At 34.4% G+C, this 18,093-nt stretch overlaps 3 protein-coding genes across 4 annotated transcripts; 2 read left to right on the top strand and 1 right to left on the bottom strand.

The window, feature by feature from the left end:
• Positions 1–434: 434 nt before the first annotated feature.
• LOC11411022 (peroxidase 31) lies at positions 435–1,709 on the bottom strand. The gene is made up of 2 exons (XM_003628580.1): positions 1,203–1,709; positions 435–917 (listed from the first exon to the last, which is right to left on the bottom strand). The coding sequence occupies exons 1-2, from the start codon at positions 1,707–1,709 to the stop codon at positions 435–437; spliced, it is 990 nt and encodes a 329-aa protein (XP_003628628.1).
• A 3,873-nt stretch (positions 1,710–5,582) lies between these two features.
• On the top strand, positions 5,583–9,359 carry LOC11407141 (IAA-amino acid hydrolase ILR1-like 4). The gene is made up of 5 exons (XM_003628581.4): positions 5,583–6,007; positions 7,434–7,559; positions 7,636–7,944; positions 8,063–8,191; positions 8,844–9,359. The coding sequence occupies exons 1-5, from the start codon at positions 5,648–5,650 to the stop codon at positions 9,219–9,221; spliced, it is 1,302 nt and encodes a 433-aa protein (XP_003628629.1). The 5' UTR covers positions 5,583–5,647; the 3' UTR covers positions 9,222–9,359.
• Positions 9,360–10,030: 671 nt separating this feature from the next.
• Positions 10,031–11,144, top strand: LOC11408698 (gibberellin-regulated protein 14). 2 transcript variants are annotated; one of them, XM_003628582.3, is made up of 4 exons: positions 10,031–10,220; positions 10,307–10,360; positions 10,478–10,517; positions 10,751–11,144. In XM_003628582.3, the coding sequence occupies exons 1-4, from the start codon at positions 10,161–10,163 to the stop codon at positions 10,933–10,935; spliced, it is 339 nt and encodes a 112-aa protein (XP_003628630.1). In that variant the 5' UTR covers positions 10,031–10,160; the 3' UTR covers positions 10,936–11,144. The 2 variants fall into 2 exon arrangements, with proteins under 2 accessions (XP_003628630.1, XP_039685241.1); XM_039829307.1 differs by lacking the exon at positions 10,307–10,360 and having other exon boundaries at positions 10,057–10,220.
• Positions 11,145–18,093: the final 6,949 nt, after the last annotated feature.

The raw sequence follows: 18,093 nt of genomic DNA on the forward strand, positions 1-18,093 counted from the left end.
AAAATTAAATGAAAGTGTTTTTCTTTGGTAGTGTAAATGAAGGCGTCTAACTTAACATTATTGACATTTTCCACGCTTTTATGTTAATAATAATGCATACTAAATAAATCATCAACCAATGAATTACTAAAAAAAATAAAATAATTTTTTTACTAAAAAAAATGAGGGACTACACCTTAAGTCAGATAACACATTTGCTAAAAAATAAGTTAGGTGCTTTGTTTCATACTATACATGACAAACTCTAACATCCATCCCTATAAAATTCTTATAATGATAAAGTCTTACAGTTCCCACAATGAGTAATAACATTTTTGTATCTCGACAATAATTACAACCAAAAACAAAAACATGTAGTAAGTTTTTATTTGAGTGATGGAACTCTTTGAAACATAATAAGTAAGAAAAAATAAAAATAATGTTTGAATCTGAACTCAATTAGCATTAAGATTGTTGAAAGTATCACACCTATTTCGTATCTCTCCATCCTTCCCCTCTTTAACATGCAAAACACTAAGCTTACGCATAGCATTACCAAAATCCTCAAAGAACTTGGTTTGATTTTCAGCATACATATCCACAAATGGTTTAGTCCTCTTGTCCTCACCCATCAAACTATCCGTAGCCAAAAGTCCCATTCCTCTCTTCAAATTCTTGAAATACATGTTATCAAACTTGCTAGGTGTCATCACGTCGTTGAACGCTGACATGGAAGTATCTTTTTGGTAATTTTGGCAGAGTTTTTTAAGCCCTGCAGCATACTCTGGATTATATTTAGGATCAGTTTCAGTGGTCTTGCTGAAGTTGAAGAGCCTGTTACTAAACTGTTTGCAGTGAGAGAATCCTATCGTGTGTGCACCTGCTAGAGCCACCATCTCTTGAACTGTAAACCCTTTTGAAGTGAAAATGTCTATCACCTAGCATGGTTACATAAAATATTTATGTCAACAATTCAATGTAGAAGGATGAAGTATTTGGTTAATGTTACAAAGGTTCGATAACTTTTTTATTGTATTACAAAAATCACAATTTGATTAAAAATTTGTATCATATGTTTCATGATCATATTATTATTATATGACGCTAATTTTAATGTATTGTACTCACATATTGAATGATTTTCAATTCAACGATGAATTTTGTAATTTCAGTGTTTAGTAAAAAAAATTATTGAACAATGTAATAGATTTGTTTTTTTTTACCTGAGAATTGGTCATGGTTGGCAATGGATATTTGTTTTCTGCGTCGATTGATTTGGACTCTAAACTGTCTCTTCGACCAAGGTCTAACTCGTAAAATGGACCGCCAACACTGACAACAAGGTCACGTGCCGCTGCAGCAAGTATGTCAGCACAAGAGACCACACCGGGGCATTCCAGCTCCAACATGTTCTTTGCTCGTGTGACGACCTCAAAACCGTCTCCTGAGAGGGAGAGGTTGATGTCGGCATCACGTTCTGCCTTGTTGAAGGAATTGGAGGATACTAGGACAGATGCATCACAACCTCCAATCATGCAATCGCTGAAGAAGAGGCGGAGTGCAGCGCCAGCGGTTGAAGGTGTTGTTTTCTGCTTATCAGTTACGGTTTGCTTGACGATGTCTTCAAATTTAGGACATGATTTTTGGTAGTAGTTTGGAATGAGTTTCGATTGTGTAATTGGAAATAAGGCTAGGCATAATAAGGAGAAAATGTAAGATTTATAAATCATATTGTTGTTATTTTATTATTATTAGTAGTACACAATTGGGTTAGAGAGAATATTGAAAATGGAAAGGTATTTCAAATTTGTGTCAAAATTGAATCCCTTGAAGAAATGAGATGAGAGGAATTTGGTGTTGTGTGAAGGAATGAAAGGGCAAAGGATGCAACATTGGAGTAAATGGTAGTGGATTATATTATGTGGAAGAGAGGATTCAAAGGGAGATGGTTGTTATTTTTAGAGAGGCTTTTATATTGTATGATTATGCTTTTATCCTTCTTTGGTTGTAGACAAACTACTCAATCTTGAGGTTCAAATTGAACATAGATAATAGAACGCTTGTTGGTTATTCAATTTCATAATCATGCTTAAGTGGTTATAATCTAGGATTTAAAAAAAAAAAACTATAAAACTATAATAATTGTAATTCTCATCCCGACTCGAGAGATTAATGTATGATGTTGTACCAAGAGGGCATTCAATTTAAAAAAAAAGGAAGTGTATTAGTTCATTAATTTCATTAACTTGCTGCTATTAATAACTAGTAGTTATCATTTTTGTTAAAAAAAAAAACTAGTTATCATTTCTCTATTCTTTATCAGCAACATTAATGCTTTATTGCAAAAATAGTACTAGAACTAGAAGTGCTCAAACATGGAAATCAATGTTTCAAAACAAAATGTCAATAGTCACATCTAATGTTTTATAATTTCTCTATTTTCTTTTTAATTTGATCTAAAATATAACTTCCAAGTCTATCATTTTTTCATTAAAAAAAGTCTATCATTTTTTAATTGCATACAATCTGATTTTTGGGCAACCAAATAAACTACACTCCATAACATAGAAATTGTAAAACCATGGTACTCGGAAGTCAGTATAACTCCTAAAATTAGGACATTAACTTTCACATGCTCATGATTTTCAGGCACGACTTAAAAAAAAAAATCCTATGAATGCAATGTCCTTTTGGGGATGGTTTTTAAACAAAATCCACCCAACTTACAATTTCTTTTAAAAAAAAAATAATTTTAGCAACACACTTCCAACATTCTTTTATTTGTCAACATTTCTATGTGCAGTAGTCTCCTCAGCAGCAGCGTACCAAGAAGACCAATAAAAATTTACAAGCACTCAGAAAATAAAGATCAAAAGTGGACTAGCCAATGCCTAAACACGACAAAGAGCTCATCCACCACAAATGATCATCGAATACAAAAGTAACATTTTTTGCTTTCAGCCACCACAAAGAATAATACTTTATTTTGGCTAGCAGCTAAATAATAGAGTTTTCTTTGTTGTTAAAAAAGCCTATTGTTGTGTTCATTTCAGAATCCAAACACTAAGGAGCCATATAAGTTGTAGGAAAGATGAACGTGATTTCCAACCACCCGAGAAAAACTCTAATTATTATTATTATTAACCTGATTTTGAAATCCGGACTTCATTTTGTCAAGATTATACACCTCGGGCGATTGTGAGAAGCCCACATTTAGAAATAGAAAAATATTAACCACCATTGAATTGTGGCAAAATGTATTTTTAGGATTTTCTTACCTATTGTATTTTAAAATTTGGATATGTAAAATTGAGATTTTAAAATCTGGATCGTAAAAAAGTTCATTTTACACATCCACTTTTGTTCTTCCATTATCATCGTGTTCGATTCTTTAGTTTGTTACATGTAGCAAATGATTATTTGTTTGTTTAAATTTCCCCATTGGGCAGTAGTGTGTTGTTTTAATTTATGTATTTCTCCATTATTATCGTTTGACCCAAACTTGCAAATACTGATATCATATGTGGCTTACATATATGCTATTGTTTTGTATTTTAGTGCTCGTTTTGTGGTTGAAATCAGAGCACACCTTGTCGAATATGAGGATAAATTTACACATGTATGTTACTCATATTTTAATAAAATGACTAAAGTTGTAACAAAACATTGTTATGTCTATAGTTGCAGCAACCAAAAGCATATGTACATATGATCAAAGAATAAAAGCTATTATCACTGCCTTTAATAAGTTATCATGCTTCACTAGACAATCTATTTGACTATACAAGCATAGTCAAATAGGACTATAACAAACAAAAAGTACATAGTGAAAAGATAATAATGGATAAATACATAAATTAAAACAACACTACTGCTCAATGGGGAGAGTTAAACTAACACATAATCATTTGTTATTGATAACAATGTAATTAACCTGTGCATGACACAAAGATGTAAGAACAAAAGTGCGTTTTTACACATCTGGATTTTAAAATTTAGATGTGGAATGGACTTTTAACACATTCATAAGTGTCTTTTAAATTTGGATGGGTAAAAAATCTTGAAAATAAACATTTGTTAATGTTTTTCCTTTCTAAATGTAGACCTTCTCATAATTGTCTGGAGTGTATAATTCAGATAAATAGTGTATGGATTTCAAAATCCAGACGAAGATAAATTTGGAAGAAGAAAATTAAAGAGAATTGAGGGGGCTTAAGACAACCATGGCAGGAGGGAGGGGGTGTGAGGAGAAAATCACAAATCTAAATTGGTGAAATTCTTGCTTAAGGCCCTATATAGGAAATCTTAGGAATATTCACTTTTTTTGTTTTTTTTTAATAAAAGAGGGTAAATACCAAAAATTTCATACACTTTTTTTTCTCACACATTTTAAACGTGAAGAAGTGGGATATCTGAGGTTCGAACCCCAACATCTATATATATTATACATTATCTTTACCAACTAAGATAAACTCACGTGCACAATCTCATTCACTTTTATCTATTTTTCTTTAATTTTTTTGACGTGAAAATATAGAGAGACGATGATCCACCCATCTAAAATAAAACAATGATCAAAATGGACAAGTGGCAAACTTCCGTTGAATTTTTCTGGTGTATTTTTTTTGAAGAAAACTTAGGTACAATTCCTTAGATGCTTTTAGTTAAGCATACGAAAAGCACCTATAGAATTGCACCTAATTTTTTTTTCTTCATTTCTTCCATCAAAGTTTTAAAAGGATTTGATGATTTTCTTTTCTCCTAGTTTAAGGCTCCGAGCCGCACAGATAATTATTTTAAAAACACATGTGTAGTTGTTCCTTAGTTTAAGTTTTTATGATGTTCTATTATATATAAATGTTGTTTACATTTTATAGTTAATAATTAGCTCATTTGTGAAAGTACCTTAGTCAATCGATATTCTTAAGTTCTCTATTTGTGTTAAAACTCTCTTTAAGTGTTTGTTGTGAGTTAGGTTTGATTCCCTCTGGTGTCAATTTCAGTGGATTAAGTCCATACGAAACTTACTTTAGCTTTAAACAGAGCCCACATAAGTAGGTGGTGGGATTGGTCCATTCGAATTAGTCGGTTCTTGAATCGAATACCGATTTTTCAAAATTTTGTTTTTCCTTTTCAAATTGGTGGATACCTTTCAAATGTTCGATATTTTCCCTTTGTAATTGTGATGGATTTTGAGGAGTACGAGTTATACCCCATTTATTAAACATGCATATAAAAAACATTACTCAAATATTTGCCATACTATAAACATGCCTCAAAGACTTAAAAAGTACTAGTATACTACTCCACGTCTCAACCACATATTACAGTGGGTCCCCTTTAAAGTTCCCCCAAGCTAAAAATGGTACATATAGTTTGGTGACATTACTTAATCACACAAAATCAAAGAACCTTTTACCAGAGTAAAACAAATTGTTTTAATTCCTCAAAATAGAATAAAATAAAATAAAAATCAAATAGTTTTGTTTTGGTAGTTAAAAAACAAAACAAATAGTTTGAATTTAGCAAAAAAGTTTTCTGACCAATATGATATTTGTAGCATCATATATTAAAGTATGTTTAAAACAAAGACTATGGCATATAAATGATATATAGTCTCATCAAATCAGTTTTTCAATATCTATCTATCTACCACTTTACCACATGAATGATGGACCTAAACAATCATATAAGACTTGCTCTCTTGCTCATCTTCATGTGCTTATCTATCAATTTTGAAGCAAATGAATGTTCAAACCAAACTTCATCACTGAAAAATCAGATTCTTGAGGTTGCTAACAACCCCAACACAGTGAAATGGATGAAGCAAATAAGAAGAGAAATCCATGAATATCCAGAACTTGGATATGAGGAATTCAGAACAAGTTCTGTGATAAGGCGTGAGCTTGACAAGTTAGGTATATCTTATCAATGGCCTGTTGCTAAAACTGGAGTTGTTGCTAAAATTGGTTCTGGATTTCCTCCATTTGTTGCTCTTAGAGCTGACATGGATGCTTTGCCAATTCAGGTAACAAAAATAAAACATGTTGCCAAAACTTCACTTTCTTGTGTTTTTAATTAAGATTTTGTTCTGTTTTCAATTTATGAATTTATGAATAAAGATCATTCATGCATGTTTAGAATTAGAATCACCGTGAGTTTGTGGAAATCAAGGTACCACGGTGATTTTGTTGAAGTTTCAAAGTATAGTTTTTGCAAAAATTGTGGTGGAAGACAGTGATTCTAACAAACTCACTGTCAATCAAAACATGCAGAAACATTATGGACATTTGCATGTTTGATATAATGTTATGGATTGTGCATGCAATTGTTGTTCTTTGTAAAAAATTTGGGTAAAAAAATGAAAAGGAATTTAACAAAGTAGTTAATATTTATTTACTACTCATATAGGTAAGCAAACATTGTATGAGAAAAGATGAAAAGTTGTTTTGTTGTTCAATTATGTCATCATTGTTCATAAGTAGGGTAGTGGTGTTGGTTTTAATTGAAGAGTTTCAAGTTGTGGGGTTAATTTTGTTGTTTGATGATAAAAACAGGAAAATTAAGGCACCTGCATTAATTCTGAAGTTCTTGTCATGTAATTGAGAATGGAGAAAGAAAGAGTGGCAAAGTACTAATTAATGTCAATTAATTTTTATCAAGGAAAGTGGTAATTAAAATACTGTACAAAATATTTAACCTTTTTCTATTAATATTGTTGTACCTGAGGATTAAATCAGCTAGTTTCTTTTCACTACTTGTTCAGTGTTTTAAATAGTATAGTATTCATGGTTTAAAATTTCGGTCCACAACTGCATTTGCACCCTCAATATGAAGGATTTTGAGGTATCTGCAACGACTACGCAACTGCACATTTTGTCTACAATACAATGGTTTGCAGTGTAACCGCGACCAATTTAAAACCATGAAAGTATCATCCTCTTGCTAGTATGTCTTATAACCTATGATTTGTTTTTAGATTGCAAGATGGATACAATAAGATTAATCAATATAAATTCATTAGGTAAACAAAGAGAAGGAAGTCTGATAGTTTAGTACAATGTTTTAAATAATATAGTATTCATGGTTTCAAATTTCGGTCCGCAACCGTATTTGCGGCCTCAATATAAAAGATTTTGAGGTCTCTGCAATGACATCGCAACTGTGCATTTTGCCTGCGATATCACGGTTTCAGCGTAACTGTGACTGGAATTTAAAAACATGATAGTATCATCCTGTTTTTATATTGCAAGTTTGTGTCACTTACATTAAGATTAATCAATATAAGCTCATTAGGTGAGTGAAGGGGGTCTGATAGTTTAATATTGCAATACTTTCAACGCTTGTAGTTTAATATTCTAGGACTAATTTGGCTGTAATTGCTTCCAAGAAATATAGGACAGTAAGTTTGTTCCCGTCAAATCCTTAATCTGGTCTATACTTCCTGCCCACAGGAACTTGTTGATTGGGATCATAAGAGCAAAGTAGATGGGAAAATGCATGCTTGTGCACACGATGCCCATGTTGCGATGCTTCTCGGTGCTGCAAAGATACTGCAAGAAATGAAAAATAAATTAAAGGTAAAGTGGAATTGCAAAAAATTTAAATGAGCTTTATGGGCAATCTTCCATTGAAAACTAAATACTTCGCATGCAGGCTACTGTTGTTCTTATATTCCAACCAGCGGAGGAAAAAGGCATAGGTGCGAGAGACATGATCCAAGAAAATGTGCTTGAAGATGTAGAGGCTATTTTCGGATTGCATTTAGCGACACAGTATCCCTTAGGTGTTGTTGCATCACGACCGGGGGATTTTTTAGCAGGATGTGGAAGCTTCAAAGCAAAGATCAAAGGGGGTTTAGCGGAAATTCCGCAGCATTGTCTTGATCCTGTTTTGGCCGCTTCAATGTCGGTGATTAGCTTGCAAAACATTGTTTCAAGGGAGGTGGATCCTTTAGATTCCCAGGTTGAGTCAAACACTAAAATATTGCAAGACCAAGTTTTCACACATTATTTCTTATGAGTCATTATGTTTGTGATTTGAGTGCTGTAAAAATATTTACATATGAAGCTAAGTTCTGCAGGTAGTTTCTGTGGCAATGGTACATTCAGAGTCTGCTCACGAACTCATTCCTGATTCAGTAACATTTGGAGGCACTTATAGAGCAATAAGCAAAAAGAGCTTCAATGCACTAAGGCAAAGGATAGAGGAGGTAAGTATCTTGTCTCGTTATATGTACTCCATATATTGTTGTCATAGTCTGAAGATCAAGATTTTGGAGATCTCCACAACTACATCATGACTATAATAGAGGTTGTATCGGCCGTGTTTTTCTGTAATTTTCAACAATATCAAGGATCACGACAACTACAACTATTGTCATAGTTTTAGAGTGCAGTTTACAGTAAAAGGTTTTGGAGACCCCTACCACTGCATCGCGACTGCAATTGTGTTGTGGTCACATATGACAGTACTTTATCAAGGTTCATGACCACAATTGTTGTCATGGTTTTAAAGTGCAGTCTATAATTTATAGGTTTTGCAGGCTTCCACAACTGCAATTGCAGACACATCGATCGTGTTAGACCGAACTTTATCCCAATATCAAGAATCACAACATAAGCAACCGTAATTTAGAGCCTTCATATGTAGCAGTGACACTTCAAATTATGGGTGTGTATGGTGTTCAACACCAGTACATGTGTTACATACAATTTTTCAAATTGATATCGGTGTCGATGCCGTGTCTGTGTCGGTGCTTTGTAGATTGTCAATTAACATGTTCATTATGAACAAACTGAGAAGGAACGAATGAAAGAGCATACAAAAAGTGTGTTTTAATTTGTTTGAGTTTTTTTGTACAGGTTATCAAAGGGCAAGCAAAAGTACATAGGTGCACTGCAGAGGTTGAGTTCTTTGGTAAAGAACATCCAACAATCCCTCCAACTACAAATGATGAGAGAATACACCAACTTGGAAGACAAGCATCAAGTATGATTGTTGGAGAAGAGAACATAAAATTAGCACCAACCTACACAGCAAGTGAAGATTTTGCATTTTACTTGGAAAAAGTTCCCGGCTCATTTTTCCTCTTAGGTATACAAAATGAGAAGGTTGGATCCATATATTCAGCTCATAGTCCTCACTATTTTATTGATGAAGATGTTCTTCCAATTGGTGCTGCGATACATGCAGCATTTGCTCTTTCATATCATTCACATTCAACAATTTCTTATCTTTAGTAACTCTTAAATTTAATTATCTACCACTTATATGTGAACAATTAATAATATCAGATGTTAGAGGAGAAATTATAATAGAGGCATGTTAAATTTGATGAACCTTGCTATTACAAACTAGTATTAAATAAATATTAAATACCATTGTTTCCATATATTATAGCTATTGAGAAATTAACCCAGCAAACAGATTAAATGGAAGCTAATTATGCTTCAGGAGTTCAGGCATACATGTGATAAACGTTTAAGATTAACATGCCTGGTGTATTATTGTACTAACACAGTAAAAGTAAAAAATGATGCTCAACATATGCTACATCAATCATATTGGATGTTGACTTTATAATTCAATGTAAAATGAGAGGCTAAAATAATGATCCACCATGGACCATATGTTTTTCTTCTCCACCCTAGAATTTGCTTATGAATCATGATCTTGGTCATTCATTACATTGATTTCAATACATACATACATATGTCTCTAAGAGGAATCGTTGCATGCATAATTGAAAGTTTCAAAAAAGACATATGTCGACCAAAAATTAAATACTAAAATCTATCTGTCATTCACCAGAGCATAAATACAGCTAGCATTAGTTAATGCCATGAAAGTTGAGACCAAATTAGGAATGAGAAGCTGCCCCGTAATGTATGAGATGAAAGAACTGAATTACACCCCCTGGCCCACCATCCTAATCAATTGGTCCAACATAGAGCAGCATTGACAATACTTTAGTACATGAAAAAACATATCACAAAATAAAAATTAAGTTGTACCTACTTCCATTTTCAATTTACAATCCCAAAAAATTCTCCAATAGAAAAAGGGTGTTATTGTAATTACAGTAGGAGAATCAATAGTATAAAACCATGTCCCTATTCCTTAACATAGCACTCCTTACATATTAAAGTATACAACTGGTAGATAGTACTATTTTCAAAATGGAGAGGAAAATAACATTGCTGATTTTGATGGTTGCATTGCTCTTCTGCATGACTAAGGTGTGCTTCGAAAATTATTCACTTGCTTTATCTTCATTTTAATTAAAAATTACCAATATTTTCATTTCTTTGAGCTTAATTTGCAGGTATTATGTGCTGATTCTAGTGTCCACATTCAAGACCAATTTACTCATTTTGAGGTTGCATTGCATGTCTTCTCAATTTTAGCTAGCTAGCCACCTTGTTATGTGTATTAATTTTATTTTATTTTATATTTTTAATAAATGACCTTGTGAGTATTTGTTACTGCTTTGTAGGTGGTAAAAGGACCTAATAGAAGGCTTTTGGCATTTGTGGGTATGATTTCAATTTGCTTACTATATCTTCCATAACTAATTTGGTTTTAGCTTCAAAACACATTTAAGAGTTTAAACTTTAAAGGACAATATGAGTATAAAACTTTGTATATTGTCATTTAAGAGTTTCATGCCTTTAAATTTTGTTTAAAAAAACGTTCTTGTTGTTTAAGTCAATTTTTCTAATAAATGATTTATTTATTTATTTTTTATATATATAATATTGGGATAAAGATTGTGGAACAAGGTGCAATGTGAGGTGCAGTGTGCATTCAAGACCAAATGTTTGTATGAGAGCTTGTGGAACATGTTGTTTAAGGTGCAAGTGTGTTCCTCCAGGCACTTACGGCAACAGAGAAATGTGTGGGAGGTGTTACACTGATATGATTACACGTGGCAACAAGCCCAAGTGCCCCTAATTCAACTTGTCCAAGCTTAAATTAGAATTCCCCTTATGTTTTTTTGTCTTTATTTTGTTTCTAGCATTATGTATGAGTTTGTCTATTAATTTGTGAGTTAGTTATCCTTAATGAGTAAGACGTGGAATAAACAACTACATTTTTTGCTTAATGAGTTTGTGTATCAGATGAAAATATATAATCACTATTAGTTGTATTTTGTGATTATTTATTACGAGAAACAATTGATTTTTTAGATTCATTGTGTAATGTATCTGTTGTGAATTCGTTCTGAAAACCACACCAATAATAAACTTGATGCGTGGAGCAAATTAATACCATGTAATTAAATCAAGCTGGTAGAAAATAATTCAAACAAAAGTAAACAGCAAGAGATAAAAGGAAGAAGTAGAACACAAGAATTTGTTTACTCAGTTCGGTCTAATGATTACCTAGTCTAGGGAGAGAGAGCAGCTCTCCGTTTCATTGTAATGATATGAGTTTCTTTACAAAGAGATATTGAGTTACAAGAATCAGTCTTCAAATCTAATTCTACCCAAGTCCCATCCTCTTTCCGTGACCAAGAGTCAATCTTAATAGTGTTTTGTTCAAGGTGAATCAAAACAATCTCAACTCTAGTGTTGTTGCCAAGAGAAATTCTCTATAAACCCTAGTTTGTATGTAGGCTTCTAAACCTTGTTTTTTACACATTATTTTGTTTCTACACCATATTCATTGATACAAGGTTTATATTTACAGTGGAAAACATCCCTCATAAAAAGGAACAAAATCAGGCCCAAAAATACGATATGTTTTTTCTATATCAGCGAAAAATCGTGCTCCGATTTTTCCAGATCCGGCTCTGATTTTTACGAGAGGAAAGTGTCAATTCTGGTCCCAAAAATCGTGCTCCGATTTTTCAAATCGGGCTCCAATTTGACATCTTCCCAATCTTCAATTTTGAGTAACTTTCAACATTTCTCCACCTTGACTCTAAATTAGTGATGATGCCAATTTAACTATCAATCACCTTTCTGCTCTCTCCAACCTTCATCTATGCTTCAATGAAGTTAATCAAGTCCAAGCAATGCTTGAACCTTGATCTCGGTAATGATTCGGTGAACATGTCTGCTGAATTTTCTTCCGATGCCACTTTCTCCACCATGATCTCCTTAGTTTCAATCATGTCTCTAACAAAGTGCAAGCGAATGTCAATGTGTTTTGTTCTTTCATGATGTACATGATGATTTGCCAAATGAATGGCACTTTGGCTATCGCAATGTATCTTCACACACCCTTGACTAATCCCCATTTTTCCCATCATACCTTGAATTTTGCAAGCCTTATTATTACCAAGGCGAACTACCCCACCTTCTTTCAGCTCTAAAGTTTCAAAGTAGTCCTTTCTCGGACAGATGTGATAAGAGCATCTAGAGTCCAAGACCCAGCCCTTTTCAGGTTCCCAACTTGTCACAGTTAGTGTTCCAGCACTCGCATAACCTTTCTCTTCACTTGCAATCTGAACGGATGGATTACCACTTCCATTGCCCATTCTCTCTGGACAATCCTTCTTGAAGTGACCTAGATTGTGACAAATAAAACATTTGTACCAAGTTTTATTACCACCACCCTTGGACCTAGACTTTGACCTGGAATTCTTGTCTTTCCCATTTCCTCTGTTTTGACTTCTCCCCCTTGAGACATTCAAGCCTTCTCCACTATCATCAACCTTCAACTCTTTGAACTTGATCAACTCTTTGGTTCTCAAAGCTTCTTGAACGATCTGTCTTTGAAAAGAAGAAACAAATATCTAGGGTTTCAAGTTCTGTTCCTCTTAATATTACTACTCATTTGGTTTACTTGCGTGAATATGCTGTTAAACCACTAGCTGGGCATCAGAGATTTGATATTCAAATCACACAATTTGATGATTCTGAAGAACCTCAGACCGATGTTCGTCTTACGGATTATGAACCTCGAATCAAAGCTTTTACTCATTAACTAGCAAATGCCAATGGCAAGGTTTGTTTATTTCTTTATTTTTCAATTAATTCAATTCTCATTAAATGTTTTAACCAATGTTTTAAATTATGGAACTGGATCATTTGTATCACAATCTTTGATATTGCGGAGGCTTGTGATCAGTTGTAGCTTAACAAGAGTCATATAGTCATAGTCAAGTAGATAACTCAAGATAGTCATCTAGTGAAACTCATTTTTGACAATTTTATTATTACAAGCAATGTAACGTGTATGTATCAAAGTTCTGCCAATGCAGCCGCTGCAATTTATATTGTTGTTAGGCATGTTGGTTGTCCTCGAAAATTCTGAGCATGTATGCATATCAGTAAACTGCAAATAATGCGTAAACATTAGGAAATTTTTTTAGATACAAAGACTAGAGTTTCAATCAATCACGGAGCATCATGGTTTACCATGAACTCAGTTACTTGAAGGAAGCTAGAAACTGGACCGAAAATTCCCACAACAACTTTGCTCCAGAATAGGCATGTGCGCGTGAGACTCTCAAGGCCGCTTCATAATGGCGATGCTTGATTGGTGGCGGAATAAACTCCAAGCAGCTGAATGTGAAGCTTGTGGCCTGCTTCAATCACTAATGGATTATAGCTTATAGTTACAAAATGTTATTTTTGAATTTGATCGTAATCGAGTTGTTAATGATACTGTTTTCGGGTGCTTTTAGGTGTGTTCTGCTGTATTTTCGTGCAGCAGGCCTGTTATAGTGGTTCTGTTTTGACTGTTAGGGGGGCGGGCGTTGGTTTTTGTTGCTCTTCCAGTTCCAGGGGTGTGCCTCTTTGGCATTTGTATTTGTTTTGTTCCCTTTGCAGGCTTAGTATTTCTGTCACTGGCTTAGCATAATAAAATTTGCCGATTAAAAAAAAAATGATGTGCTCAATTTAAAATCCAATGGAACTTTGATACGGGAGAAGGCCGATTAAAAAAAAAATGATGTGCTCAATTTAAAATCCAATGGAACTTTGATACGGGAGAAGATATAGTTTGGCAATGCTACTGTTCTGCATAAATTTACCATTGGTAGCTTTGGAGGCTTCAGTGATGACATTCCAAATTCTTTATAAACATTACACAGACCATATCTCTAAGGGATGTGGGATTAAAATCCACCCCAGAAAGCCAACACAATGAAGAAGTTGGAGACTACAATGAAGGCAACCCAAACGACGCAGTTATCTGACTAGGGGCAACCACAAAGAAATGCGACCTAGTCTTTCCCAAAATTCTAACTAAATTCCAACTTGCAATTTGTCTCTCCCTCAGTACGTTGTGCTTTTTTATACGCATGAATCCCTCCCAAACTGCCAGCAAGTTGATAGAACTGGTTAGGAATTAAATTAATATACTGAATATACTTCTTTTATTAATAATACATGACAAGAAAATCGCTTACAATAGAGACAACGACAAACCGAGTATAGGAATTACAATAAGAATGATCAAAACTAAGATGGGACATTGGAAGCCCCTTCTCTTGTCCACTTGAAAAGTATTTGTTCGAATTTCAAAGCACCCAAATCAAAATTTTGTTTGCTAATGCAGCCTGGATAACTAGTTTTAAATGGAAGGTTTTGTTTATCATCACTCTTTATTCTCAATTTTCCTCATTCACCCATAAATTTCTGCTAGAGTGAATCAAATAATAAGAGACACAAACAATGCAGTCACAATATAACATTATTATAATATTATCTTATACTTGGTAGAGATCATCATTTAAGTTGAAACACTCTAACTAAAGTGTTGAGTTACTTTGTCTGCATTGTTCAATTCGATATATTTTGTCTTAATTAACGGAGCTGATATTGCGTGGTGACTTTCTGCAGAAAACCTAAGCAAGTGACTATAAAGGCCATCATATTTAAAGGTGATAAATATAAGGTTTTCAACGACTTTACTCTACACAAAAATATAAATAATTCAACAGCATGTCACTAGGCCAGCTAACCGTATTGGTTATAATTATGAGCTTCATATACTAGACAACCAAAAAAAATAATACTAACATTTTTTAAGGAAACAAACTTAACACATTTCATTATTAAATAACGATGAAATACAAGGAGGAACATTATGAACTTGATGGCTAGCATAAGAATTGGCAACCCTAGCTAAACTATGAGCTAACAAATTCGCTTGCCTCCGTATAAACTTCACCTCAAAGTTACATTGCAATTCTAAACAACGCCTAATACGGTTAAATTCAGATAGGTCTTCAACTCGAGCATATCTCGGAGTCAAAAAAATAGGGTCACACTTGAAATTTCGAGTTTCTGCAGCCATTCTATTGTCTTCAACATAGCAAGCACTTCCCCTTCATGAACCTGCAGCCATCTCATTGCACACCAAACCAGACAATTCCTTCACAAAAACACCACCTACACCTCTTATACGAGCCCCAAAACCAATGTGATTGCAGTCCCGGAAAAAACTGGCATCAACATTACAAGTTACCTTCGTACCTGTCACAATCGGCTAAATATCAACATTGCTCACACTGACAGCAACGTTCTGTTTTATCTGTTTCACTGACTTCCATTCCGCTAACAGCACCAGTGCACCCGCAACAATCTGAGATACGCTGGACATAGCTTGGTTCCAGACACAATTATTCCGATTCTGCCAAATTCCCCAGATTACCATCAGTGCCCTACCTACAACCTCTCCTGTCCCGCGCGCACAAGTATCCATCAAAACCCCTCCTGTTAGAGTGAAGCGCATACAACGATTCTGCACTATATGGGACAGACCTGCTTCATACCAGCACACAACACTAGTAGGACAGTCAAAAAAGATATGCCATTCAGACTCCTCGAATGCGTCACACAGAGAACAATGAATCGGACACTGAACATGACGCGCGTGTAACCTATCCCGGTTCGGAAGAGCAACTATAAAAAAGAGCAACAAATAAACTTTCAAGAAACTTATTCAAACCAACATGTCATATACACTCAAGAACATAGAATTCACAAAAGCCAGATCTAAAAGGGTGACAAACTTGAGTATTTTTCACAAGACCTAAAATTTCTATACAAAATTGAGAATCACTCTATCTGTGGCAAAATATAAGCAAACGTGATCCAAAAAGTCAAATGTATTTGGTCCAAAAGTTAGACCAAAAAATTTAGATCCCTTTTGCTTATGTTTTGTTACAGAGTATGTAAGTTCAATGTTTTCAACCACAGATTGCTGCTATTGGACAACACTTTGTACTAAACAGCGTATCACAGAACAATAGTGATTTATTCAAATTCCTCTACGCTATAGCGCCATTATAACCTCTTGCAACAAGCAAGTCCTAAACTAAAACTAAAAGAGCCACCGCCCTAAGCACCTACTATGCAAAGATAACATTCCTATTCAACATGCATTACATCGATCATGTTTTATACCTTTTCATTCTCATGTCCTGATTCGCCAACCCATAAACTTCCCATTTCATCCTTCAAGCAAACTGCAGCATGATCAGCAGTCACCAACTTTTCTAGTGTCTCAAAACCTCCCCACCTACCACAGATCTTTGACACAGCTAAGAAGTCTCCTGAATGAACATCTGCAGGGTCAGTAGTTGCCCGCCATGGCTGGCTGCGTGTAGCCCCCATGTGCTTATTTAGGAAATCGAGGTTGACTTTGTGACCCCATGCAGTGTCAGAAAATAAAGGCACGGCATCGATCTGAGAAAGAAGGGTTCCCAGCATCCCTGACGGCATGAGAAACACATAAATTTTATGCTCCTTAATCTGTTCAACTCAATAAGAATAACAAAAATTAGAAACATAACTTCAAAATCGGCTTGCAGCAATAAGATATAAACAAAATATAATAGAGAAAAAATAAATAACTAAAAAGTAAATGCATATTTCAACTCTGAAGGCTCCCCAAGAGTCAAAATTTAAGGAGTGTTCTCATGAAGAGAAGTAGTATTCCCATGTAGTCATGTAGGGCGTTGCAAAAACAGACAACACTCTTATATGATAGTCTCCAATGAAACTAAAATCCCAAAAAAGTATCCTAAAATAGCACGTACTTTTCATTTTATTTCTAATGAGCAATTAGGTAATGTTTTCTCTCAAGTAGACAAAATACACACACTTCACAATGGTATAACTATAATGGACTGGTTCTATGGACTAAATTTAAAGAGTAAAACGAGTAATACCAACCGTTGATAAACAAACCAATGGTTAATATTATATGCGCATGCATAACAAATCATGGATGTTTATAAACTAACTTCTGTCTTAATTCCCAAACCAATGGTTAATATTATATGCGCACTTTAGAAGAGATAAATTTATAGTTTTTACTCGGAATTAAATAGTACGCATTGTCGGCGCAAGACAATTTTTCATTGACATCCAATGAGAATCCACTACTTTACTGCATCACCCCACTTTTATAGTTATTTTGAAATTGACAGTGTGACATGAAAAAAATGGTGGCTTCTCATTGGATAACGTGTAAAATTGTTTTAGATTGAAAGTGTACATCCATTCAACTCATTTCACTCTCTATTCTGACACAACACAAAAGTCCCACATTGTTTGGGAATTAAGACAGAAGTTAGTTTATAAACATCCACTATCCTAATCTCACTGAGGTTGGAATGCTCTCAATTCAACAAAATTACAAAAAACCAATCCCGGTTCTATAAATTAAGGACTGAAAGAAGGGGAAAATACCCTGAGATAGAGAATGTCACCACCCAAAGAGAGTTCATTACACATCCCTCTATTTTCATAGAAACAAGCTCCTTTCCACTGAATTGAAGCATTGGAAGGAGTGACCAAACCAACGAAATAAGGTAACAAATCAACGGCACAGTGAAAGTTATTTAGAGCTGGCCACGATATCCCGTGTGGAAGAATGGGAAGCACATTATTTACTCTAAACAGTACCATCAAACTCGACATGCACCCTATAAGTATCCACGACAGAACAAAATAACTACTTTATTTTATCAAATGATTTCGTTTCATCCATTTGGGATTTTAGGATTGTTATTATCCGATTGCTATTCTCCAAACGATCGGTGCCCTGATTGACACCATAGACAAGAACCACACCTCTGGGTCGACTGCTTGGAGTGCTTTGTTGTCTTCTCCGCGTAGCTCTTATTTCCAACTACTTCTGTACTGG

This window comes from Medicago truncatula, chromosome 8, assembly GCF_003473485.1.
Source record: "Medicago truncatula cultivar Jemalong A17 chromosome 8, MtrunA17r5.0-ANR, whole genome shotgun sequence".
NCBI classification, from domain to species: domain Eukaryota; kingdom Viridiplantae; phylum Streptophyta; class Magnoliopsida; order Fabales; family Fabaceae; genus Medicago; species Medicago truncatula.